This window comes from Muntiacus reevesi, chromosome 6 (assembly GCF_963930625.1).
Source record: "Muntiacus reevesi chromosome 6, mMunRee1.1, whole genome shotgun sequence".
NCBI lineage: Eukaryota > Metazoa > Chordata > Mammalia > Artiodactyla > Cervidae > Muntiacus > Muntiacus reevesi.
Window position 1 is genome coordinate 101,164,498 of NC_089254.1, and position 27,459 is coordinate 101,191,956.

At 46.7% G+C, this 27,459-nt stretch overlaps 1 protein-coding gene across 1 annotated transcript; it reads right to left on the bottom strand.

The window, feature by feature from the left end:
* Positions 1-1,176: 1,176 nt before the first annotated feature.
* On the bottom strand, positions 1,177-21,815 carry LOC136170955 (TRPM8 channel-associated factor 2). Its single transcript, XM_065939627.1, has 7 exons — positions 21,193-21,815; positions 8,685-9,670; positions 8,322-8,419; positions 6,820-7,033; positions 6,243-6,482; positions 4,411-4,748; positions 1,177-1,419 (listed from the first exon to the last, which is right to left on the bottom strand). The coding sequence occupies exons 1-7, from the start codon at positions 21,813-21,815 to the stop codon at positions 1,177-1,179; spliced, it is 2,742 nt and encodes a 913-aa protein (XP_065795699.1).
* Positions 21,816-27,459: the final 5,644 nt, after the last annotated feature.

A 27,459-nucleotide genomic window follows, 5' to 3' on the forward strand; every position in this document is an offset into this window, starting at 1 on the left:
CCTGTTCCACTGGAGCCCTCTCAGCACTGCTGCTGAGGATTCTGCCTTGATTCCATGGTGACCAGAGGACCCAGCTGCCTGTTCTGTGCCAAGAACCAACAGGCTGATGGACTTGGTAGGGCGGATTTTTTACCTTTGGCTGGAGCAAAAGGACTCGAAGATGAAACTAACCAAGAAAACCAAACCCCAACAGTGTTGTAACCTCCAGCTTGAGTTCACACCATCTCATTTGAGTTTACACCATTCCTGGGGTGAAGTTACATCCCAGCATCCTTCCAGAGGCAGGAGAAAGGACACATAGGATGGGCTAGGATCTTGAAGACTATCACTGATACCACGTCTGGGCACAGCACTCATGTTCACTAAATACTCTCACTCAAGGACGGAATGCAAACCTCAGTGACGTAGACTCTGAAGGGAGATTCAGTTTGCAGGTTGTCCACTCCAAACTGGGCAGACAGGTCACTGTCAGGCCTGGTGATAGCTGAAGAGCTGCCTTATGTACACACAGGTGGTGTTCAAACATGTTCAGTCAGTTCAGTTCAGTTCAGCCACTCAGTCGTGTCCGACTCTTCGTGACCCCATGAACTGCAGCACGCCAGGCCTCCCTGTCCATCACCAACTCCTGCAGTTAACCATCATCAAACAATAGACTTTTATCCCCATGTCACAAATAAGAATCCAGATGCACATATTGTTGAGTGACTTTCCATAGAACCAAAGCTGGTTCACAGCCATCTCCATCAGAGCAGTCTCTCTCACAACCAGAAAGCTACTGAGAGCTGGAGATAAGAGGTTTCTTCAGGGCCAGCTGCGGTGAGGGAGTGATATCAGATTATATTGCAATCCAGAGTCTTTAAAATTATTGGTCATAAATAGAAGCCAAGAGCTTGCGGAAACTCAAGGAAACATCCTCTGCAGGAGGGCGAGGATGGTGAAGCAAGTCTCTGGGTGGCAGCGGCAGAGATACAAGAAAAGAAGCAGAGCGGTGTTTTCCTGAGAAAGCTGGTTTTGTTTTGTCTTAGCACCTTAAAGGACTTCCCGAGGACAGGCAGCAAAGGAGGATTCAGGCTCAGGGCACACTAGGCAAGAAACACAGGCAGGTGGAGTGGGCGAGTGATCACCCCCGCCCTTCGTGGTCACCCCCAACAGGGTGCCCGCTGTTTACATCTCAGTCTAGATGTACGCCCTCATGGGGTTTCCTTCCCACTCAGGCAGACAGGCCAGGCTGGAAGCCACCTCCTTCTCGACAGGCCAGCCCCAGGCCTTGAAGAACGGAGCCAGATTCTTCTGCACCTTCTCAGAGAACTTCCTCACCCACAGGTTCATCTTGCCAGGGTTGTCACTGGGGATGTCAGAGAGGGTCTGGTACTCAGCAAAGAGCTGGGTGAACGGCTCCCACCCAAAGGCCTCCTGGAGCTGGAGAAGGAGGGAGGGGCAGAATGAGGTATAAGTCTGTGAAAGACTGCAGCACACATGTTCACGAGTGTATCTCGTGTCCTGTGATTTCTGTGTGTGTGCTAAGTCGCTTCAGTTGTGTCCAACTTCTTGCCATCCCATGGACTGTAGCCCACCAGCCTCCCCTGTCCATGGGATTTTCCAGGCAAGAATACTGGAGTGGGTTGCCATAGCCTTCTCCAGGGGATCTTCCTGAACCCAGGGATCAGACTCGCCTCTCTTACATCTCCCGCATTGGCAATGGGTTCTTTACCACCAGCACCGCCCTGTCTCCCGATCTTACTTCTGATCATAAACATGACCATGTGATCATGTTGGCTCATTCCACTTCTTGGTCACAAACCCTGTACTCTTTGAATCTAGTAGGGGGCTACACAAGGAACCTAATTGCTGAAAAGAGGTAAATCCTCAACAAATGACAGTTATCTCCATTATCTGTAATTTCTTTAATTAAAAAAAAAACACAGTATTCTCAGTTCCTAAGTGTTTTCTTGATTTAGGCATCAGATAGGTTTGAGCTTGACTGAGATGGAAATCAGTCCCCAAATGTGGGAACTTACAATATTTTTCAGACATAATAAAATCTTTGTTTTTTATTTTTTTTCAGCCATCTCAGACCTGTGACTATTTTCAAGGCTACTGTTTTTCTCTATAGGACACTGCCTGTGGAGCAAAACAAGAAAGAAGCAGGTATGTCACAAGCGGTTTGACACACAAGTGATTCGTAATTCATAGGGAAGAACCTACCTGAATGCCATGGGTGGGAAACTCTCATTTGCTAACATTATAGAAAGTTTTGATTCCCTGGTGGCTCAGATGGTAAAGAGTCTGCCCTCAATGTGGGAGACCCGAGTTTGACCCCTGGGTTGGGAAGATCCCCTGGAGAAGGAAATGGCAACCCACTCCAGTATTCTTGTCTGGGAAATCCCATGGATGGAGGAGCCTGGTGAACTACAGTCCATGGGATCGCAAAGAGTCAGACATGACTGAACGACTTCACTTTCACTTTTCATAGAAATTTAGAGCTAGCAGCGATCTTGGGGCTTCCAAGATCTCCCCTTTTTGTGGAGGAGAATCCTCTGAGTCTGGGGTATGAAACCGCAAGGACAGGTGCACTTCGATCAGCTTCCCTGTGATCTCATGGCTGTGTCCTCACTGATGTGGCCTTGTGAGTCCTCCTGCTCATCTCTGTTAACTTATCACCACATTGAACATATTATTACACATATAACATTATGAAACATCTGCAGTGTGTCAGGTACTGCGCTAGGCAAAAATGATTGAGGGCTCTTGTCCTTCCGGAGGTCCCTGGTCAACCGGAGAGACAGACGTGTAAGCGAACGAATCACAAAAGAAGTGGGCTTGTCCAGATGTCAGGAGAGCCGAGCTCAGACAGGTGACATGACAGGAAACAGACAAGATGTTCAGTCGCAGGAGGGGAAGCATGGGGAGGCACAGAAGCGGAATTGGCAGATGCGTTCCCAGAGGGGAGCAGCTCCGTAAACTGCAGGATAATCAAGGAAACTGGGAGCTGGAGGTGTTGGTGAAAGTCTGATGATGAAGGACCTGCAAAACCCATCTAAGTGTTCCCCCTTTCTTCTGAATGTGAAGGAGCACACTTGAGGGACTTAAACATGGAATATTCAGATTATTTTGGAGTTGGTATGGAAGGTGGATTGAAGGTGGTTGAAGCAAGATGGGGGAAAAACTTAAGAGGCTTTCGGAGCAGAGAGGAGGATGCTGAGGATCTGTGCTAAGGCAGCAGCAGGAGAAAAGACGGGGAGAGGGGAGAAGACCTCCCGCAGGTCGGGAAAACAGAAGGTGCCCATCTGTCCTGAGACCAAGTCTTGGACTTCAGGACGAGAGGTCTCCCCAGAGCTGTTGCAGAATGAGACTCGTGGTGAGTGGGTCAGCCGGTAGCGGGAATAAGGACTTTGCCTGACACTTCAGCAGCAACTACTCTGTGGGTTCTGCTTCCCTGCAACCCTCAGCTTGGCTCTGGAAGACTCCAGATCTGATGCAGCGCAGTTATCTCACTGACTGGGGCTGTCTCTCACTCAGATCTTCAGAAAATGAATGAAAAAAGAAAAATCAAAGCGAGAGTCTGGAAGTGCAAAAGCCCGGGCTTGTCACTGACTCCTGACCGCAGGTTCTGGGCCCATCATTTAAATGTGTGATGTTGGTCAGGATGCTTAGACTCCAACTCAGTGTGGCTGTGAAATGTGAGCCATGACCATTATTTAGAGGGTCATGGTAGACAGAACAGGAGATCTGGCTGGGGAGTGGCTTCCACAGCTTGAAAATAGTGAACTTCAAAGCAGTATGGGAGAGGGGAAAGGGATTTCGGAGAATTTATTTCACAGGAAATCAACTCACTTCGAGGCTTTGGTGTTCTTCTGTCGGGTTGGTTATTTACTTACTCATTTTGAAGACACTTTGGCTTCAAGTGGGTGGTGGAAACCTGACAATTTCGGGGACAGAGTTACCTCCTGAGAGGTCTTCTTGTGATGCAGTTGCCCCTAACACTATGAAGGGATGCAACACTCACTTGCTGAGGGAAAGCAAAGCAAGACAATCACCATTTCCGAGGCACTCATTAGGGGACAAAGGACAAGCCAGTGAGTGGGAGAGACATGACTCAGTTTCAGGGGTGTCTTACTCAGAGCGTCTGCTCTTGACCAATATACCCACAGACTGTATGTCTCTCTAGTTATTTTTTTCTCATAATAGCTGTCATTTTCTCTTACATATACAAAAGTGCAGGAGGTGAGTGGGGGAGGTGTCATTATCTGCATTTTAGAGATATTTGACCTGAGAGGCACCAGCATGCAGCCAGGGGAGGTGGTGGGCAGGCTGGTGGGGGTAGAAGGGACTTGGCGAGCTCCAGGAATTTGGGATGCCCCATGATGGAGGGACTGGGGGCCCCAATCTCCCTGAATTTCTGCTCAGTACCTGCAGATATGTTTCCAGAGCTGTCCACACTTCCCAGCTGCGCAGAGGGGCTCCGTTTTCCAGGTGTGTTTTGATCCTATTCTCCCGTTCTGGAGGGCTCAGAGCTGGGTGGGCCTGAGCCCTGGGGATGCCCAGGACCATCTCGTGCACATAGACCGACCACAGGTTGCAGGTGGCCTCGGTGGTGTGCGGGGGGAACTCCCACTCCTTCCGCTGCTGGTTGTGCCCCAGCTCGTGCACGGGGCCCCAGAGCCCTTGGCTTCTCATGACCATCTCATTGATGAGCTCCGGCACGGACTCCAGGTGGCACATGATGGGGTAGCCTGCGTGCATCCAGCCTGGGAACGCAAAGGGAGAATGAGGCACGGGGGAGGGTCCACCCAAACCCATCTCCCTCCGTTCCTCTCCACTGGGTAACATTTCCTCACCATCCTGCCTGCACCCGATAATTCCAGAATCTCCCTGCTGACTTAGAAAGCTTGGTCCAAAGAGTGCCCAGCCTCCTTCCCAGGCTTCCACTCCGGAGTTACGCCTCCCGCTTTCTCTGGCCCCAAAGAATATTAATTCTTTACATAGCCATTCTCATTACAAATCAGTGGTTCCTTTCATGTGAGTTTCCTTTGCGTGCCAGTCTGCAACATTAGGTCTTGTGTCTGAATCTGAGATCCTTGAGGCCAGGCAGTGTTATTCCTTCTCTTGTAGAAACCACTGTTGTCCAAATTCATGATTTTTAACAATGAAAATCTTGCCCTTTGTTCAAAGATTACAAAATAGGGCCAAAGGAATTTTTTGCATTCCCCCCCCTTTTTTTAAACAAGAGGTGTTCTTCTTTTCTCTAAACCTAAATACTTAGTATAAATCTTTTTACCCCCTCTTCTCATTGCCAATCTGAATTATGGTTGAAGGAGATATCTCAGAGGTTTTAACCTCTCCTTGAAACAACCCTCACCAGCGTCTTGAAGTCCTAGTACCAGTTTTTCTAAGACTGTTCCACCCTTCTATGAACTCTCACCCTGTAGGTGAACAGTATTTACCTTTTTTGCATGTAAACATCATTTCATCTCCATGTCTTCAATGTATTTTTCTCCTCTCACTTTACCGGTAAAATTCTGCCTTACACATATTGGATATTTGAAAAGGCAAAATAAAAGTCAGCAGAAGGGAAGAAATAACAAGGACCAGGCAGAAAATAACTAAAATAGAGAGTTAAAACACAATGGAAAAGATCAATAAAGCCAAGAGCTGGTTTTTTCGCAAGGACAGTCAAACAAACTCTGGCCAGGCTCACAAGAAAAGCAAGTGGACCCAAGTCAACAAAGTAACAAATGAAAGAGGAGAAATATCACAGAGATATAAAAAATCCTAAGAGAATACTATGAACAGTTACATGCCAACAAACTGGACAAGAAGAAATGGATGAGTTTCTTGGACGAGTTTCTAGAAACACACAGCCTATGCAAACTGCATCAAAAAGAAACAGATAATTTGAACAGACCACTCACTAGAAGTGAAACAGAATCGATATATAGAAAAATACCTCTGTACAAACAAAAAGTCCAGGACTGGATGGCTTCACTGAAGAATTCTACCCAACAACAAACACAGTAGAATTTATACCGATCCTTCTCAAACTCTCCGAAAAGACCGAAGCAGACAGAATCCACCCAAAGCCATTCTAGGAAGCTGTCATCACTCTGATATCAAAACCAGACAAGGACACTACAGAAAGGAAGGAAGAAAGAATGAAAGAAAGAAAATGACAGGCTCAAAGAAATGCAAAATAGTACAGAAATGGTGTCCACCCCCTAGGAGCATCCCTCTGGAGCACCTACCGGCTGAGATCTGCACATCAGCAACAATCCTCTCTGGACGGCGGAAAGGGAAGGGCTGGGCCGCCAGCCTGGCTATAGCCTCCATCATCTTGTCCCAGAGGCGGAGCAAGGGCTCTGGGTCCTCCAGGGCCCGGAGGTCCGCAGTCGGCACCGTCAAGATGATGTTGTCTGTCGCCAGTTCTCCCCAGGGAGCCGGGCTCTCCTGAACACAGCTCCTCCACGCCTCCAGGGATGTCTCACCTGGGAATAAACATCATGGAACCTGTCACCCACTTCCTCCACCTCCCTTGAGCTGAAAAACATAACTGCAACCCCAGGAGGAGGACACCGAAATATGGAACGATTCCTATGCACGTCTCCATGCTGCTCAGAGAAGGCTGGGCCCCCAGACGCTCCCCTCTGTTCTGCCCGGAAGTCTCCACGGACACAGGGAGTTCTCATTCCTGCCCCACTGCCATCTCCAGCAGTCCCTTCTCCTTCTGTCCACCAATCCTTTCGCCTCTGCTCCTTGGCAACCAGCCCCTAACTACACAGCATCCCCCGCTCTCCTGCTCCCCGCCACGTGCAGTCCACTCACCCAGCTTGTAATACGGGGCAGGCACAGCCCTCTTGATGGTGATGGACACGGGCCCCAGGTTACAGCCCGTGGGCACGATGACATAGAGAAGGCCGCCCCAGAGGCTGGAGATGGACTGCTTGGTCCTGTCCACATAGCACTGGTGAGTCACCACAGGGGCTCGAAACAGCTTGCTGGCACTCATCAAGTTGTCGGTGTGGCAGCCAATCTGTAACTGGAAAGGCAATTGCACCATGCGTGGGCGGAGCTGGTTCCCTGGGCCGTGGGTGTGGGGTTGTGTGTGGGGCTGTGTAATGGAAAGTACTGAGCAAACTCCAGCCTCCCCTTTCTGTAAGTGCTGTATGCAGACCATGAGATGGTAGCACTCTAAAAGTCATATGCACTGAACGGTACATAGAATCATATTTCTAGGGATTTAAACAGTGGACTGACTTCCCTGGTAGTTCAGTTGGTAAAGAAACTGCTTGCAGGGCAGGAGACCCGGGTTCAATCCCTGGGTTGGGAAGATCCCCTGGAGAAGGAAATGGCAAACCACTCTAGTATTGTTGCCTGGAAAATCCCATGGACAGAGGAGCCTAGCAGGCTACAGTCTATGGGATTGCAAAAGTCAGACACGACTTAGCAACTAAACCACCACCACCACCAGCACAGTGGACCACCATCAGGCAGACCAGACATAACCCTGAGGCTGATACTGACTAGTGTCTCACGGTGCCTCTGTACTAGACAGAACCTGGGCTCCTACACCAGGGATCAAGCCCCTGAGGTGGTTCTGATGCCGGGAATAAGGAGGGAATCCTTGGCCGCCCTCCGTGCACAGACAGGAGGCCCGTTCAGACACAGTGGGATGCGGGATGAGGGCTCATCCCGGCTTCCCTTCCTGCTCAGACAGATTGAGAGCATATCGTCTGGAGGTCTTGGGACCACTTTCCTCAGGGTTACTGCAAGTGAGTGCGAGAGGGGAGACTGACCCCCAAGAGACCCTAACGTGGTAGGAAGTGACCCTCAGAATTGAGGCAGGAGCAATTTTAATTTGGCATCATGGTCTATTTTTGTGAGCGACGGGGTTATGCACATCCTTTAGAGATGAAGGTAAAGCCGTAAAACCCAGAAAGGCCATGCGGGGAAATGCCTGAGGCTCAGAATATGTCAGGTGTCCTTTCCCCCACATTCCCATCGGAAGGTGGAGTGCTGAGGGCTTGTCTTAGAGGACTGGGTCTGATGTGAGGAGCTCGACACAAGCGCTCAGTTGTGTCCACCTCTCTGCGACCCCATGGACTGCAGCCCGCCAGGCTCCTCTGTGTCCATGGGATTTTTCCAGGCCAGGCTACTGGGAGTGGGTAGCCATTCCCTTCCCCAGGGAGTCACTCCCTTAGGCACCCAGAAACTTAACTGCTTCATCTGTAATGTGGGCAGGACGATGCCTTCCTGCATTCTGGTAGAAAAGCGGTGAGCTGGATGAGAAAGAAAGCGTGAGGCAGTGGCGGGGGTCCAAGCCTTACCTTCAGGCCGGCGCAAGCTGCAGCTTCACACACGGAGACTTCTGTAAACTGTCCACTTGGGAGGTACAGCCCCATACTCACCCAGGCATCACCGCCGCCTGACAAAAGGCACAGCAGAGGCTGAGTTCTTCTCCCACTTGGTGTCTCCCAGCGCCTCCTAGATGTGCAGCCCTGCCCTGCACTCCTCAGCTCATCCATGCTTCCTGTCTGAAACCCATCTAGGCCCTGAGCAGAACCCCAGTCCCATCTCCCTGAAAGTGTCTGATGGAGGAAGGAACTGGCCCACCGAACCTTCAGCCCCTGCAAGACCCCACGGAGTCCACGATCCCCCTGCCTGCCCCGCCCCGGTCCCTGGTGGCCTACCTGGGTTGCATGCATCAATCTCCACTGTGTGTTCTGATAGGTACAGGTCGGAGCCACAGGACCAGACTCCAAGCGCCTGTGCCAGCTCGGAGCAGTCAGTGCCAGAGCGCGCCAGCTCCGTGGCCAGGCAGAGCACCACCGCCTCACAGGAGTCGCCGGCCACCGGGTTCTCCCGGCTCACAGCTGGGAACTTTGAAAGACGCAGCCACTCCCTCAGGAGCCGGTGCAGGGAGGCATAGGCAGGGACCCCCTCTGCGGGAATCTGGAAGAAGCCGGCTCCATCCACTTTCAGTTTCGCCAGCCAGTTCTTCTCCAAGTTTCCACCCTTGAGGTTCAAGGTAGCCTGGAATTCAGACAGCGCCTTGCGGAAGTGGTAGTTCAGGCTGTCGGCGGAAGGGACTGGGAAACAGCCCGGGTCCATGGTCCAAGCTAGGATGCTGAGGCCAAAGCTGTTGAGTATGACGTTACCGGGGAAATCAGCCAACGCGGAGCGTCTGGGGTTCTGGGAGGCCCACCACCAGGCATGGCCCCCAATGAGCAAGCCCCCACCCTCGGCCACAAACTCCTGCAGCTGCTTAGCCTCCCTGTCGCTGTAAGCGGTACAGCAGTAGACGCACACGTCACTCGTCAGATGGGGCTCAAGACTGCACTCCAGTTCGTGCTCCGACAGCAGGGCGTGCAGTTTTTCTAGACTGGTATTCACCCCAACTTTGCCCGTCTGGTCTTTGGCCAGCCAGCGCACAGCATTGAGTAAAAAGGTTCCCATACTGGGAGCAGAGAGTATGCCCTCATGGGCAGCCAGGACCACACGGCCCTGGCCATAGCGGGCAGCTGCCAGGAAGCAGCGCAGAGAGGCATCTAAGCCCAGGGGGAAGGCCAGGGCCCCGTGCACCAGCAGCTGTGAGGGGAGTCCCTTGGTCCCGATGTCGAGCTCCGAGATCCCTTTCAGGAGCTGCTGCTGATCCTGTCTGAGGTCCTCCCCACACCTAGAAAAGGAGCAGAGGGGCTGCAGTCAGATGGGGAACCGCTGTGACCAGCTCACTGAATCCAGAAATCTGGGTACAGAGGTTACACACTTCGCACCAATTTTCTCACTCTCACGAGTAACACTGGAGATTTGAGTTACTTGTGTGACTCGCTTTATTGCAGTGGTCTGGAACTGAACTCACAGTATCTCCGAGGTATACCTATTACTGAACATAGAAATGAATGAAGTTAAAAAATAGATCTATTCTTCAGAGTAACATTTCTGTAAGGAAGGCAGTATAGAACATCAAATCCCCCTCTCCACATGCTAGCTCTGATCTAGGAATGTGTTACAAGTAAACTCTTCATACTACACTTGAAGATTTATACACTCTTTTTAAAGGGCTTCCCAGGTGGTGCTAGTGGTAAAGAACCCACCTGCCAATGCAGGATACATAGGAGATAGGGGTTCAATCCTTGGGTCAAGATCCTTCCATGCCTGCAGGAGGGCATGGTGACCCACTCCAGTATTCTTACCAGAATCCCATGGACAGAGGAGCCTGGCGGGCTATAGTTCACAGGATCACAAAGAGCCAAACATGACTGACGTGACTTAGCACGTGCTCTTTTTAAAAAGTGTCAATTAAATGTGATGACTGCATTTACTACTTGGTACTGAGAAAAAGAAAGTTGACTGCCAAAAAATTGCTGCTTTTGAACTGTGGTGTTGAAGAAGACTCTTGAGAGTCCCTTGAACTGCATGGAGATCCAACCAGTCCATCCTAAAGAAAATCAGTCCTGAATATTCATTAGAAGGACTGATGTTGAAGCTGAAACTCCAATACTTTGGCTACCTGATGTGAAGAACTGACTCATTGGAAAAGACCCTGATGTTGGGAAAGATTGAAGGCGGGAGAAGGGGATGACAGAGGATGAGGTGGTTGGATGGCATCACTGACTCTATGGACATGAGTCTGAGCAAGCTCCAGGAGTTGGTGATGGACAGGGACGCCTAGTGTGGCTGCAGCCCATGGGGTAGCAAAGAGTTGGACACAATTGATTGACTGAACTGAACTAAACACACACAGGGGGCTGACTCACATGCCATAGTTTCCCAATCTCTGACATAGAATCTAGGTCAAACTTCTAATTTATAAGATATATAGGGAACAAAGTAATTTATTCAACTTCACCACAGGGATTCAGTCAGCAAAACACAGACTGTTTTGAAGGAAACACATTCTATACTATGAGGAAACTATTCAGGACAAAGTACCTAGTTTCCTTAAGAAAAAAACAGCAAGAGAGAAGATGGCGGAGGAATAGGATGGGGAGACCACTTTCTCTCCTACAAATTCATCAAAAGAATAACTGAATGGAGTAAACTTCACAAAACAACTTCTGATCACTAGCTGAGGTCATCAGGCGCCCAGAAAAGCAGCCTATTGTCTTCGAAAGGAGGTAGGACAAAATATAAAAGATAAAAAGTGAGACAAAAGAGCTAAGGACGGAGATCTGTCCGGGGAAGGGAGTCTTAATAGAGGACGTTTCCAGACACCGGGAAGCCCTTTCACTGGCAGGCCTGGGGGAAGTGTTTGAATCTCGGAGAGCAACCTGACTGGGAGGGAAACAATAAATAAAACCCACAGATTACGAGCCTAAAAGCAACTCCCAGCAGAAAAGTACCCCAGACGCCCGCATCCACCACCAGCAAGTGGGGGTGGAACGGAGAGGAGCCGGCGGCATTGCTTGGGATAGGGTCTGGGCCTGAGTGTCCTGAGGACAATCGGAGGGAGCTTTCATGAGTTGCCAACTTGAACTGTGGGAGAGCAAAAGAGAGAGAGAAAATTAACCGGCCCAAACACACTGCCAGCCGTTCGCAGAACAAAGGGACCGAGATTCTGGATGGTCGACATCCGCCGGGAGGGTCGCGGCGAGACACAGGGCGCAGGCACCCGACCGGCGCGGGCGGGGACTGGGGCTGGGGATGCGGAGGGCAGAGGGCGCACGCACCGGGCTGGCGCCGGCGGAAACTGAGACTGGGACCGCGGAAGGGAGTGGGCGCGCGCACCCGGGGAGAGTGCGCCCGTCAAGCATCAAGCCCCTGGCTGCCTGGACGGCTCTGACGGGGAAGGCACAAAGAGCAGGCGCAGCTTTCTCTTCCGAGCTTTTGTGGAACACCCGAGGGCTGGAACCGCGCGCAGCGCGGGCGCGCTCCATATAGAGCAGCCAGGAGCCTGAGCAGCGCCAGCCCCTCCCTGCAGCGCCAGCCCCTCCCCGCAGCGCGACGGAACTAGCTACCTGAATAAGAGTCCACCTCCGCTCGCCTGTGTCAGGGCGGAAATGAGGCCCTGAAGAGACCGCCAAACAGGAGCCAAATAAACAAAGGGAACCGCTTCAGAAGGGACCAGTGCAACAGATTAAAATACCTGTAAAAAACACTGACTACACCAGAAGGGCCTGTAGATATCCAGAAGTGAAAGCTGGAATGAGAAGCTATCTGAAACTGAGCCGAACCCTAACTGACCTCAACAGCTCCAGAGAAATTCCTAGATATATTTTTATTTTCTTTTTTAAGTAAGAAAAAAAAATTTTTAATTTTTCTTTTTTCTTTTTTCTCTTTTATTTTCCTTTAAAATTCCCTATTACTCCCCCATTACTCCTTAATTTTCATTTTCTCAGATTTTTTTAATTAGGGAAAAATTTTTTTCTTTCTTTTTTTTTCTTCTTTTTTCTTCCTTTTTCTCTTCTATTTTCTATTTTTCTTTTTCTCTTATTTCTTTTAAAGTCCTCAAGTACTCCTCTACTACTCCTTAATTTTCATTTTCAATACACTATAACCTTACCAAAAAAAAAAAAAAGAAGCCCTATTTTTAAACCGAACCTCATATATATTTCTAAAATTTTTTCTGTGTGTTTTGGTTTTTGTTTTTAATACAGTATTTTTAAGAGTCTAACCTCTACTCTAGATTTTTAATTTTTGTTTTTCAGTATATGATAAAAATTGTGAACATTTAAGAATCCAATATTCAGTTCCCATTTTTATTCAGGACTGTGTTGATTATTCTCTCCCAATCTTGACTCTCTGTTTCCTACCTCAGAACACCTCTATTTCCTCCTTTCCCCTTCTCTTCCCAATTCAATTCTGTGAATCTTTGTGGGTGTCTGGGCTACGGAGAACACTCTGGGAACAGACAACTGCGTAGATCAGTTTCTCTCCTCTTGAGTCCCCCTTTTTCTCCTCCTGCTCATCTCTATCTCCCTCCTCCCTCTCCTCTTCTTCATGTAACTCTGTGAACCTCTATGGGTTTCCCTAACAGGGGAGAATCTTTTCGCCATTAACCTAGAAGTTTTACTATCAGTGCTGTATAGTTGGAGAAGTCCTGAGACTACAGGAAGAATAAAACTGAAATCCAGAGGCAGGAGACTTAAGCCCAAAACCTGAAAACACCAGAAAACTCCTGACTACATGAAACTTTAAGTAATAAGTGACCGTCCAAAAGCCTCCATACCTACACTGAAACCAACCACCACCCAAGAGCCAATAAGTTTTAGAGCAAGATATACCATGCAAATTCTCCAGCAACGCAGGAACATAGCCCTGAACGTCAACATACAGGCTGCACAAGGTCACACCTAAAACACAGACCCATCTCAAAACTCATTACTGGGCACTCCATTGCTCTCCAAAGAGAAGAAATCAAGTTCCACGCACCAGAGCACCGACGCAAGCTTCCCTAACCAGGAAACCTTGACAAGCCAATCGTCTAACCCCACCCACTGGGTAAAACCTCCACAATAAAAAGGAACCACAGACCTCCAGAATACAGAAAGCCCACTCCAGACACAACAATCTAAACAAGATGAAAAGGCAGAGAAATACCCAACAGGTAAAGGAACATGAAAAATGCCCACCAAGTCAAACAAAAGAGGAGGAGATAGGGAATCTACCTGAAAAAGAATTTTGAATAATGATAATGAAAATGATCCAAAATCTTGAAAACAAAATGGAGTTACAGATAAATAGCCTGGAGACAAAGATTGAAAAGATGCAAGAAATGTTTAATAAAGAGCTAGAAGAAATTAAAAAAGAGTCAATTAAAAATGAATAATGCAATGAATGAGATAAAAAACACTTTGGAGGGAACAAAGAGTAGAATAACGGAGACAGAAGATAGGATAAGTGAGGTAGAAGATAAAATGGTGAAAATAAATGAAGCAGAGAGGAATAAAGAAAAAAGGATCAAAAGAAATGAGGACAACCTCAGGGACCTCTGGGACAATGTGAAAGGCCCCAACATTCGAATTATAGGAGTCCCAGAAGAAGAAGACAAAAAGAAAGGCCATGAGAAAATACTCAAGGAGATAATAGCTGAACACTTCCCTAAAATGGGGAAGGAAATAGCCACCCAAGTCCAAGAAACCCAGAGAGTCCCCAACAGGATAAACCCAAGGTGAAACACCCCAAGACACATATTAATCAAATTAACAAAGATCAAACACAAAGAACAAATACTAAAAGCAGCAAGGAGAAAGAACATATAACACACAAGGGGATTCCCATAAGGATAACAGCTGATCTATCAATAGAAACCCTCCAGGCCAGAAGGGAATGGCAGGACATACTGAAAGTAATGAAAGAGAATAACCTACAACCTAGATTACTGTACCCAGCAAGGATCTCATTCAGATATGAAGGAGAATTCAAAAGCTTTACAGACAAACAAAAGCTGAGAGAATTCAGCACCACCAAACCAGCTCTTCAACAAATGCTAAAGGATCTTCTCTAGACAGGAAATGCAGAAAGGTTGTATAAACGTGAACCCAAAACAACAAAGTAAATGGCAACGGGACCACACCTATCAATAATTACCTTAAATGTAAATGGGTTGAGTGCCCCAACCAAAAGACAAAGATTGGCTGAATGGAAACAAAAACAAGACCCCTATATATGCTGTCTACAAGAGACCCACCTCAAAACAAGAGACACATACAGACTAAAAGTGAAGGGCTGGAAAAAAATATTTCACACAAACGGAGACCAAAAGAAAGCAGGAGTCACAATACTCATATCAGATAAAATAGACTTTCAAATAAAGGATGTGAAAAGAGACAAAGAAGAACACTACATAATGATCAAAGGATCAATCCAAGAAGAAGATATAACAATTATAAATATATATGCACCCAACATAGGAGCACCGCAATATGTACGGCAAACGCTAACGAGTATGAAAGAGGAAATTAATAGTAACACAATAATAGTGGGAGACTTTAATACCCCACTCACAAATATGGATAGATCAACTAAACAGAAAATTAACAAGGAAACACAAACCTTAAATGACACAATGGACCAGCTAGACCTAATTGATATCTATGGGACATTTCACCCCAAAATAATCAACTTCACCTTTTTCTCAAGTGCACAAAGAACCTTCTCCAGAATAGATCACATCCTGGGCCATAAATCTGGTCTTGGAAAATTCAGAAAAATTGAAATCATTCCAGTCATCTTTTCTGACCACAGTGCAGTAAGATCAGATCTCAATTACAGGAAAAGAATTGTTAAAAATTCAAACATATGGAGGCTAAATAACACGCTTCTGAATAACCAACAAATCATAGACGAAATCAAAAAAGAAATCAAAATATGTATAGAAATGAATGAAAATGAAAACACAACAACCCAAAACCTATGCGACACTGTAAAAGCAGTGCTAAGGGGACGGTTCATAGCACTACAGGCTTACATCAAGAAACAAGAAAAAAGCCAAATAAATAGCCTAACTCTACACCTAAAGCAATTAGAGAAGGAAGAAATGAAGAACTCCAGGGTTAGCAGAAGGAAAGAAATCTTAAAATTTAGGGCAGAAATAAATGCAAAAGAAACTAAAGAGACCATAGCAAAAATCAACAAAGCTAAAAGCTGGTTTTTTGAAAAAATAAACAAAATTGACAAACCATTAGCAAGACTCATTAAGAAACAAAGAGAGAAGAACCAAATTAACAAAATTAGAAATGAAAATGGAGAGATCACAACAGACAACACTGAAATACAAAGGATCATAAGAGACTACTACCAGCAGCTCTATGCCAATAAAATGGACAACTTGGATGAAATGGACAAATTCTTAGAAAAGTATAACTTTCCAAAACAGAACCAGGAAGAAATAGAAGATCTTAACAGACCCATCACAAGCAAGGAAATCGAAACTGTAATCAAAAATCTTCCAGCAAACAAAAGCCCAAGACCAGATGGCTTCACAGCTGAATTCTACCAAAAATTTAGAGAAGAGCTAACACCTATCTTACTCTTCCAGAAAATTGCAGAAGAAGGTAAACTTCCAAACTCATTCTATGAGGCCACCATCACCCTAATTCCAAAACCAGACAAAGATGCCACAAAAAAGGAAAACTACAGGCCAATATGACTGGTGAACATGGATGCAAAAATCCTTAACAAAATTCTAGCAAACAGAATCCAACAATATATTAAAAAAATCATACACCATGACCAAGTGGGCTTTATCCCAGGAATGCAAGGATTCTTTAATATCTGCAAATCAATCAATGTAATACACATTAACAAATTGAAAAATAAAAACCATATGATTATCTCAATAGATGCAGAGAAAGCCTTTGACAAAATTCAACACTCATTTATGATTAAAACTCTCCAGAAAGCAGGAATAGAAGGAACATACCTCAACATAATAAAAGCTATATATGACAAACCCACAGCAAGCATCACCCTCAATGGTCAAAAATTGAAAGCATTTCCCCTGAAATCAGGAACAAGACAAGGGTGCCCACTCTCACCACTACTATTCAACATAGTGTTGGAAGTTTTGGCCACAGCAATCAGAGCAGAAAAAGAAGTAAAAGGAATCCAGATAGGAAAAGAAGAAGTGAAACTCTCGCTGTTTGCAGATGACATGATCCTCTACATAGAAAACCCTAAAGACTCTTCCAGAAAGTTACTAGAGCTAATCAATGAATATAGTAAAGTTGCAGGATATGAAATTAACACACAGAAATCCCTTGCACTCCTATATACTAACAATGAAAAAACAGAAAGAGAAATTAAGGAAACAGTACCATTCACCATTGCAACAAAAAGAATAAAATACTTAGGAGTATCTCTGCCTAAAGAAACAAAAGACCTATACATAGAAAACTATAAAACACTGATGAAAGAAATCAAAGAGGACACAAACAGATGGAGAAACATACCGTGTTCATGGATTGGAAGAATCAATATTGTCAAAATAGCTATTCTACCCAAAGCAATCTATAGATTCAATGCAATCCCTATCAAGGTACCAACGGTATTTTTCACAGAACTAGAACAAATAATTTCACAATTTGTATGGAAATACAAAAAACCTCGAATAGCCATAGTAATCTTGAGAAAGAAGAATGGAACTGGAGGAATCAACCTGCCTGACTTCAGACTCTACTACAAAGCCACAGTCATCAAGACAGTATGGTACTGGCACAAAGACAGAAATATAGATCAATGGAACAGAATAGAAAGCCTAGAGATAAATCCACGAACCTATGGACACCTTATCTTTGACAAAGGAGGCAAGGATATACAATGGAAAAAAGACAACCTCTTTAACAAGTGGTGCTGGGAAAACTGGTCAACCACTTGTAAAAGAATGAAACTAGAACACTTTCTAACACCATACACAAAAATAAACTCAAAATGGATTAAAGATCTAAATGCAAGACCAGAAACTATAAAACTCCTAGAGGAGAACATAGGCAAAACACTCTCCGACAGAAATCACAGCAAGATCCTCTATGACCCACCTCCCAGAATATTGGAAATAAAAGCAAAAATAAACAAATGGGACCTAATGAAACTTAAAAGCTTCTGCACTACAAAGGAAACTATAAGTAAGGTGAAAAGACAGCCCTCAGATTGGGAGAAAATAATAGCAAATGAAGAAACAGACAAAGGATTAATCTCAAAAATATACAAGCAACTCCTGAAGCTCAATTCCAGAAAAATAAATGACCCAATAAAAAAATGGGCCAAAGAACTAAACAGACATTTCTCCAAAGAAGACATACAGATGGCTAACAAACACATGAAAAGATGCTCAACATCCCTCATTATCAGAGAAATGCAAATCAAAACCACAATGAGGTACCATTACACGCCAGTCAGGATGGCTGCTATCCAAAAGTCTACAAGCAATAAATGCTGGAGAGGGTGTGGAGAAAAGGGAACCCTCTTACACTGTTGGTGGGAATGCAAACTAGTACAGTCGCTATGGAAAACAGTGTGGAGATTTCTTTAAAAACCTGGAAATAGAACTGCCATATGACCCAGCAATCCCACTCCTGGGCATACACACTAAGGAAACCAGATCTGAAAGAGACACGTGCACCCCAATGTTCCTCGCAGCACTGTTTATAATAGCCAGGACATGGAAGCAACCTAGATGCCTATCAGCAGATGAATGGATAAGGAAGCTGTGGTACATATACACCATGGAATATTACTCAGCCGTTAAAAAGAATTCATTTGAATCAGTTCTAATGAGATGGATGAAACTGGAGCCCATTATACAGAGTGAAGTAAGCCAGAAAGATAAAGAACATTACAGCATACTAACACATATATATGGAATTTAGAAAGATGGTAGCAATAACCCTATATGCAAAACAGAAAAAGAGACACAGATGTACAGAACAGACTTTTGAACTCTGTGGGAGAAGGTGAGGGTGGTATGTTTCGAAAGAACAGCATGTATATTATCTGTGGTGAAACAGATCACCAGCCCAGGTGGGATGCATGAGACAAGTGCTCGGGCCTGGTGCATTGGGAGGACCCAGAGTAGTCGGGTGGAGAGGGAGGTGGGAGGGGGGATCGGGATGGGGAATACGTGTAACTCTATGGCTGATTCATGTCAATGTATGACAAAACCCACTGAAATGTTGTGAAGTAATTAGCCTCCAACTAATAAAAATAAATAAATAAATAAATAAAAAGAAAAAAAAAAAGAAAGACAAAACATTGGGCATGAGTGAGAGACCGAGGGGTGGGAAAGCCTGACCACACCATCTTGGCTCTTTCTCTACACTGTGACACTTGGAAACAACCAGTTAATACATTATTTTAATGTTGCTGGGAAGAATACATCTCTCAAAGGGCCCTGACTGATTTCTAGGAAGTGCATTAAACTTTGAGGGGAAAAAAAAGCAAACATAAAATTTTTTCTCGTTTGGCCAACTTTACATGGAGTGAAATAACTTCACTATTTATGTGTGGGGAAGTTAACTGACAACATGGAGTCTGTCAGGCTTTCCTGCCCCACTCTCTCACAGCCTCTTACCTTATGTTCTGTAAACAATGATATTGTTGACCTTGGTAGCACTGTGCCTGTGTGCTCACTTGGCCACGAGCCACTTTTGTTCAATTTTAGTATATCAGTAGTCTTTGAAGATTTCCTGCTACTGCTGCTGCTGCTACCCAGAGAGAATAAACATATCTGCAGTACCCACCCCCCCAAAAAAAAACAGCAAGAGAGAAACAGAATTGGAAAGGAAACTCAGTATTATATGAGACATAGAAGTCATATAAGGCTATCAAAATATTTGGGTTTTAATAAAAGATCAATTCAAAAAACTGAAAAAATAAGACAATTATGGAAATGGAAAATGACATTAAGAAATTATTACTTCTTTTAGATGTGATAATGGTACCTTATGCTTATGTTTTCAAAACATAAACAAAACAAAAGATACTTCTGATTCTGTGGCAGAGATGAAAAATGTAGGCGTAGATGAAGAAAAACAAAAAAACAGGTTTAGTTTGCTGGATAGGAATCCTTTGGAAGTATTAAGAGGAATTAGTTGGTGAGATTTACCTGTTTGTCCCTAAGACTTAAAGAGAAGTTGGAATGAATCTGATCCACCCTGCTTCTCTGAATAACTCCTCACCTCCCAACCCTTCCAGAGGGAACCAAGTCTAAGTGTGCCCGGCCCTGGGGCTGACGACACTGCTAGCTGCTTTCTAAATATATGTCTGCCCTTCCTTGACTGGCCTGATCTCCAGTCAAGATCAAACAAGTCATTCCTAAACAAGTCAACCCTGAATATTTCTTGGAAGGACTGATGCTGAGCTTCAATTCTTTGGCCACCTGATGCGAAGAGTCAACTCATTGGAAAAGACCCTGATGCTGGGAAAGATTGAGGGCAAAAGGACAAGGGGGGTGGCAGAAGATGAGATGGTTAGATAGCATCATTGACTCAATAGACATGAATCTGGGCAAACTCCAGGAGACTGTGGAGGACAGAGGAGCCATGTGTGCCGCAGTCCATGGGGTCGCAAAGAGTCAGACACAACTTAGCAACTGAACAACACGCCCTTCCTTACAGCAGCATCTTGACTTCTTCAGAGGTGCCAGCTCCCACTTAAAAATATTCAGCCCTTCCGGCCCTCTAGCAGCGAGAGTTGGCCAGGTGAGCTAACTTTGGTCACTGAAACATTACAGAGGTCTGTTGGTCAGAGCTCCCAGAAAACATATTACTATCTGCATTAAAAGAGACATATGCAGCAGGTATATTCATTCTAGCTTATTCTTGCCGAGGTGTAATTATATTGCCAAAAATAACTAGCAATCTTGTAGTCATAACGATGAAAGTGAAGCATCATCATAGGGAGGGGTGTGGGTGATGGAAATGGTAAAGGGGAAGAGAGACAGAGATAGAGGGAGATTGGGAGGGAGAGAGAAACAGCAAGAGAGGGAATGAATGAATATGCATGAATGAACCTGGGTTATCGTGAAGCAGGGAGTTAATGCCACAGTCCTGATTATCTGCCTGGACGTCATCACATGAGAGAAATAAACTACAAGAACAATCCGCTACAGCAAGGCTTCTGCTACCTGTGGCCATGCACAGTGAGTCACGGATTTAACGAGTTATACAAAACCACAAATATCCAAAGCTTCTGACCTCCTCTAATCTTTCCTTTCCTAGTCCTGTACAGCTCCCTAAGTGGAAATACCTGTCCTTAAAAGTATCTGATCATGGAAATCTTGACTCCTGTCTTCTCTCCCCACTCCAGTTCAGCCCACCAGCCAAACCTGAAGGCAGGAAGGAGCCAAGGTACCTGTCTCCCTCAAGCTGTGCCTCTGGCCATCACTGTGTCTTCTCTGAGGCTCCAGTTCCCATCAGACATCCCTCCGTCTGGACTCCCAGCTCTCCTGCTGAACAGGCCTAGCATAGCTCCAGCCTGAGCCACCCGGGAAGCCCCCGCCACCAACCCAGGCACCAGACAGACTGAAGAATAAGACAAGCACTGCTAACAGACTGATTGTTGCTCTGACCACAGACAGCAGGAAAAGTGAGAACTCAGCCCTTCCTGGGCCTCACTGCATTGCAGCTGTCTCTTCCTTTCTTTGTCATGGTTCTGAAAAGCAGTAGAAAATCACGTGTATTAAAGCGGAAGCTGAATGAAGAGGAGGATCAGATTTACTCTGAACATGCATCAGACTCCCGGTAGGGAAACACCACTCACCTGACTAGGAGAGGGATCTTGGGCACCTTCTTGGAGACCTTGAAGCAGCCTTTGTCCCCATAGGTGTCAGTGAAGTACACTCCGGCCACACTGGTCACCTGGTTCCCTGGGAACCTGGACAGCACCTTGTCACTACCGTGCTGACTGGCCCAGTACCAGGCCTGGCCCCCGATGAGCAAGCCCCCGCCACGTTTCACAAACTGGATCAGCTCTGCAGCCATGGTGTCATTGTAGGCACTGAGGCAGTAAACCTCCAGGGGTTCTGCTGGTTCTGGGTGAACCTGTGCCTCCACCCCGGAGCCCTCCAGGATGTCTGCCAGGGGTGCCAGGGACGGGTGCACACCAACAGGCGCCCCAGCAGAGGGCGAGAGCCAGCGCACCGCATTGAGAAGAAATGGGGTCAGGCCGGCATCCAGCAGATAGCCCTCGTGGGACGCCACCACCAGACGGCCTCGGCCATAGAAGGAGGCTGCGATGAGGACCTGGCCTTTGTCGTTCACCATCACTGGGAAGGCAGCCTCTCCAGTGAGAAGGAGTTCACTGGGGACAGGGTCTTTGGGTACCTCCCAGCTTGTCACTCCATCCATGAGGGCCTCAAAGGCAGCTGCAGGAGTTGTCGCCATGGTTCAATGAGCTGCAGGAGAAGAAAGCAAAGACTCAGCTTGGTCAGAACAAACGAAGAAACGTGTGGGGGGAAAAAAGAAAGAAAACTAAATGCATTCAGGCACTTCCTTGGTATTCCAGTGGTTAAGAATCTGCCTTGCAAGACAAGGAACACAGGTTTGATCCCTGGTCCGGGAGCTAAGATTCCACATGCAGCAGGGCCACAAGCCACTCTTGAGCCCCAATAGTGAGCTGGTAGAGTGGATCCTACATGCCACAACTAAGACCTTATGCAGCTATAAATAAATACATAAATAATGCATTCAGATGAAAACCACTTGTTAGGTTCCCCGAGTAGTAGAAGGCCTGGGGATTCAGCAGGGAACACAACAGACAAGGTCCCTGCTTTCACGAATCTAATACTTGAGTAGGGGAAGGAAAATAGTTAGGTAGACAAGCAGATAAAACGCAGTCATTAATAATATTATTAGATGAATAAAACACAGTAATGTGATATCCAGCAACTAGAAAATTACTTTAGATGGGGTCACAGTAAAGGCCCACAGGAGAGAGTGACATTGAAGCTGAGACCTGAGATTTAAGTTGAGACCTGAAATGTTGCAAGTGAGCACTTTTTTTTTTAAACTTTTTATTTTGCATTGTATTGTGGTAGAGTCCATTAACAGTGTCGTGCTAAGTTTCAGGTGAGCAGTGATGGGAACATAACTCAAGTATCCGCGAACACGTATCTATTCTCTGCCAAACTTCCCGCCCCTCCAGGCCGCCACATAACATTGAGCAGAATTCTGTGACATACAGTAGCTGTTCATCCATTTTAAATATGCAGTGTGGACACATCCATTCAAAACTTCCAAACTATCCCTTCCCCACATCCTTCCCTCTGGGAGCATTTTAACAGAGAGAAGGCCCATAGAGGCTGGAGGAGCAGAACCTGAGTGGTGTGAGGGTGGGGCTGGATTCCACAGGACCAAGAAGATCAAAGTGAGAGTTAACCTGAGATGACTCAGTACATTATTTCTCTGGACAAAAAGGTCAGTTGACCTTTCAGAAACTAAATTTGTTCTTGTAGCTTTGACTAAATGAATTGGGAAACACCTCTCAGTTTATTAGGTCTGCCCTCACTAGGGAGTTCACCACTACTAAGGGAGTATTCTGAGGTTTACCAGGACTTTGAAAATTTGGTGTGCCTAAAACTGAGTTCATTTTTCCCTTCAGAGCAGCTCCTCTTGGATAAATTATTTATACACCGGTCTTCCCATTTGTATAAAGAGAATAGTACATCCCTTGGAGGATTGTTTTGGAAGATGAAGAGAATGCAGATAAAAATGTCCAGTCTCAGGTATGCAAGGAGAACAGAAAACATGAGTGTCTGTCCCTCTGCTGTGCTTTCTGGCCTCTCCAAGTGACAAGAGCCAGGTAGCAGGTGCGCTGTGTGCCCCAGACCACCTCCATCCCGCAACTGCCCTGGAGGACTCCCCTGGGCCCTGGGAGACCTTCTCACTTGGGCAAGTGTCCAGGGCCAGCCCTGAAGCGGCGGTAAACTGATACGGGGCAAGCGTCCCCTGGGGTAGAGCCATCCTAGGTGCATTCTGGAGCCCCTCACGGAGTTACCCCAGGAATCGGGCTCCAGCTGCCCACAGTGGTACAGCTCAGCAAGAGGCCCTTCCTTGCTGGAACAGAGTCCTTCCGGGTTTCCTCCTCTCCACGTCCTCACTATGCAGTTCTGGGCTCACTTCCCAAGTAAACTGCCTGTGCTCAGGTCCTTCTATTAGGTTTGGCTTTGGGGAGCCACCAAAACTGACCAACACCAAACCCTTCCCTTCCAAGGCATCTCCTCCCTCCTGTTTCCATATGCTGTCAGCCACCTCCGTTTGCCCTTGTTTTTCCCACTTAGCAAATACCACTCCCTTCAATTTACATTCCTATCCAGAGGATACCAAGCTGGTTTCTGTCCTCAAGATGCATTCCGCAGTCTCATCCACAATTTTCCCCAAGCCTACTCACATCTCTTCCTCATCAGTTTCATCCACTCCCCCAGGTAAAGCTGAGTGCCTCCCCCTGGATTTTAAGCCTGCAGAGTCTGGGCTTTCCACAGTTTACTAGACTTTTTTTTCCTTTCACTTTCTCCACCAGTTCTCTAAAAGGCTTGACTCCTTAAGCATGCCCAGTATTCCCCATAAAACTCCAGCTCCTTTTCTTTCTTTCTTTCTTTTTTAACTATCCTTCCCATCTGAAGGGCTTCCCTGGTGGCACAGATTGTAAAGCGTCTGCCTGCAATGGACCTGGGTTGGAGCCCTGGATCAGGGAGATCCCCTGGAGAAGGGTATGGCAACTCACTCCAGTATTCTTGCCTGGGAAATCTCATGGACAGAGAAGCCTGGTGGGCTACAGTCCATGGGGTTGCAAAAGGTCGGACACGACTGAGTGAGGAAACAACAACTCATCTATTGCCTTATTCTGAATACTGCCCGCAGGAGAGTGAATTCACAAAAAAGCACCAGTCCCCAGCTGGAGTATGAAGCCAGAGGGTGAATGATTTCAGTATGTGGGTTTGGGGTGGAAAAGCGCAGCAAAAGATCGGGAAGTCTAAGGTCAAGCCTCTGACAAGAGGGCTCGCTCATGAATCCGAGCCTCCCTAGTTTTACAGGAAAAGCACCAAAAAGGGAAAGAAAAAAAAAAAGCAGATGAGGAAAAAAGACGTTCTCAGAACCCTGACTACAACTGTCACTACGTTCGCAAGCATGCACACGCATCCACAAACACACCCCCATACAACCACACATCTTCTGTCAAATTCTTGACCCAGAAATGCAGAGGCGAGAAGGAAGAGTTTCGAGACGAATGAAAATAGGGAAAGGAAGGGCGAGAGGAAACCAGAACGTGAACCTTAGGAGACCAGAGACACCGCAACTGCCCACCACCTGGAACGATCTCCGGCCTGCATCTGGCACATGGGGGCGCACCGGTCTCCCCAGGTCCTCGCCCTCCCCACCCCCCGAAGCCACCCACCCCACCCAACTGACGCGCTTCAACCCGCGAACTCACGCTACGGCGGCGCGGGGTGCGGGGAGCGGACCGCAGCGCAGGTAAGGATGCGGAGGCGCTTCCTGCGCGCAGACTTGTAGGCTGGGGAGGGGGCGGGGGCGGGGGCGGGGGCGGGGGCGGGTCCCTCCCCTCCCGGAGCCTCCGCCCCGCGGCCCCGCCCTGCCCGCCGCACCCCGGGAGGTGCCCTCGGGGATGGGCAGCCCTGATCCTGGACACCCCTGGGGGTCAGAACCCCCGCTTCCCCAGACGCTACGAGGGATCCTGCTGTGTGCGAGGGAGCTGCTCAAAGTTGCTGTCACGTTTGATGAGGAAAGCACACGCCAAGTCTCCAATAAGCCAGACTCGGGGCGGACAACCCAACAACACCGTGACCCACGACCCGGGGTCGGCGCTGGCCCCGCGTGGATCAGGGTCCCTTCCCCTCCAGTCCCGGGTGCGGCGCCCGAGAACCGAGGCTTCCGCGTTGCCCCCACCGGGTTGCTCCTGCTTTGAGGGCCTGTCCCCTGGTGGTCAGGCTCCGGCGGCGCACCGCGCGCCGGGAGGGATTCGCGGGGATCCAGGGAGCTCCGTCAGAACCGTCTGGGACTGTAGACAGGAATGTTGCCCAGGGATGTGCTTGCTGGCAAGGAAACGTGCCTGTTAACAACACCAGACACGTCCACTCCAGCTGAAGTGATAGAGGGGCTGCGGCTTGAATTTCTACCCAAGAGGAGTGAGAAGGTCAAAATCAAGGTTAAAGAGGCCCAGATTTGCTGGGAATCTGATTTTGCAGTTTTGCGCAGTCGATACACTATTTTTACTTTTAACGATTTTTTTTCTGTTTGTTTGTTTTGTCTTGTTTGTAGAAGGAGAGAGTGACGGTAGGGATGGGGCAACGCGGGCGTAGTTGAGGGTGATTGCAAAGATGTGGACCTTAGATCCCTATTTTATAACCTGTCTCTCCTTCGGGGCTAACACTGGTTATACATGTAAATCATTGCTCTGTTTATGGAGTTACTGGATGTGTCTGTTTTTCTTAAAGGATCATGACTGTCTGTTTACAAAAATTACTTAAAAGCATCCATTAATGTCACATCCTCATTGAATTTTCACATGTACTTGACACTTCACTCATATTCTCTTCTGTCTCAGGGCTATGGTCTTCACCAGATCTCAAGTCTTTGTAAAACAGGTGGTACCTCCTCCAGTATCTTCCTATCCAGCTCAATTTTTTGTATTTCATTTTAGAAAATTTATTTCTAACTTCTTCTTTGATAAAGATACACTTGGGTAAACTCCATTTCTTAAAAAAAATTTTTTTTGGGTTTTCTTTTAGGGTATAGCCTATTAACAATGTTGTGATAGTTTAAGGTGAACAGGCAAGGGACTCAGCCATATGTATGATGTATCCATTTTCCCCCACACTCCCCTCCCATCCAGGCTGCCACATAACACTGAGCAGAGTTCCATGTGCTATACAGTAGGTCCTTATTTGTTATCCATTTTAAACATAGCAGTGTGTACATGTTGATCCCAAACTCCCTAATAATCCCCCCACCATCCTACCCCCATCCTTCCCCTCCTCTGCAACCATAAATTTGTTCTTTAAGTCTGTGAGTCTCTTTCTGTCTTGTAAGCAAGTTCATTTGTATCATTCTTTTTAGATTCAACATGTAAGAAATGTCATAAGATATTTCTCCTTCTCTGTCTTACTTCACTCATGACACTCTCTAGGTCCAATCATGTTGTCACAAATGGCATTGTTTCATTCCTTTTAATGACTGAGTAATATTCCATGGTGTATGTGCACCACATCTTCTGTATCCATTCCTCTTAAACTCCATTTCTTGCCTCTCTGTATAGAACATGTCATTTCTTCACTGCAGGTCACCCTCTCCTTTGCCAAAAATGAGGTTCAAACTTTGAAATCCAGCTTATGATTCTGCCACTTTGTTTCTTTCCCAAGGTCACCAGTGGACCCCTTTCCAAATCTGTCTCCATCCCTGCCTTCTGGCCTTTAGTACACACTGGGTAAGTGCTGACTGACTTCATTTTCACTCTTTGCTCTTTAACATTGAGGGAGGAAACAGACAGAACAGGCTCCATTTGAAAGCATGAAAGCAGAAAGCAGAAAGCATTTGAAAGCAGAAAGGACTCCATCTTGGGTCAGACTGTGGACTTTGAGCTCTATGCCTAGTATCTATAAAAATGACATACCAGCTGGAAAACCAGACCCCCTGGATGGAAGAGCCCCAGGGCTCGTGCCTAGACTCTCTGTTGCCTAAAACAATACCCTGATTATCTGTGTAACCGAATAGAATCATAAATTTTATTATGCTTATTGGAGTTTGACCACAGGCCTATAGATAAGTGTCCACTGTTAACTACCATGGGTTAACTTTGATTGTATCTTTCTTTTCCTTTGTTCAGGCTAGTTACAGGGAATTTGGGGATGAGGGTTTGGACACGTACACTTAGGGTATATAAGGTTTTCAGAAAAACTGGTCGGGGTCCTTGGCTAAGAGGAGACTCTACCTTGGGCACCCCAGTGTAATAAACTGCACTCCACTATCTGCATTGTCCTGAGTGAGTTTGTTTCCCAGAACGCGTGGCTACAAC

What these genes read in the sequence shown, in the direction of transcription:
- LOC136170955 (XM_065939627.1), bottom strand. Translation starts at nt 21,815, where the DNA reads ATGGCGACAACTCCTGCAGCTGCCTTTGAGGCCCTCATGGATGGAGTG. An exon ending in GATTGATGCATGCAACCCAG is followed by an intron (nt 8,420 to 8,684) that starts GTAGGCCACCAG and finishes GCCTTTTGTCAG; the next exon opens with GCGGCGGTGATGCCTGGGTG. An exon ending in CTCTGGAAACATATCTGCAG is followed by an intron (nt 1,420 to 4,410) that starts GTACTGAGCAGA and finishes CTCCTTCTCCAG; the next exon opens with CTCCAGGAGGCCTTTGGGTG.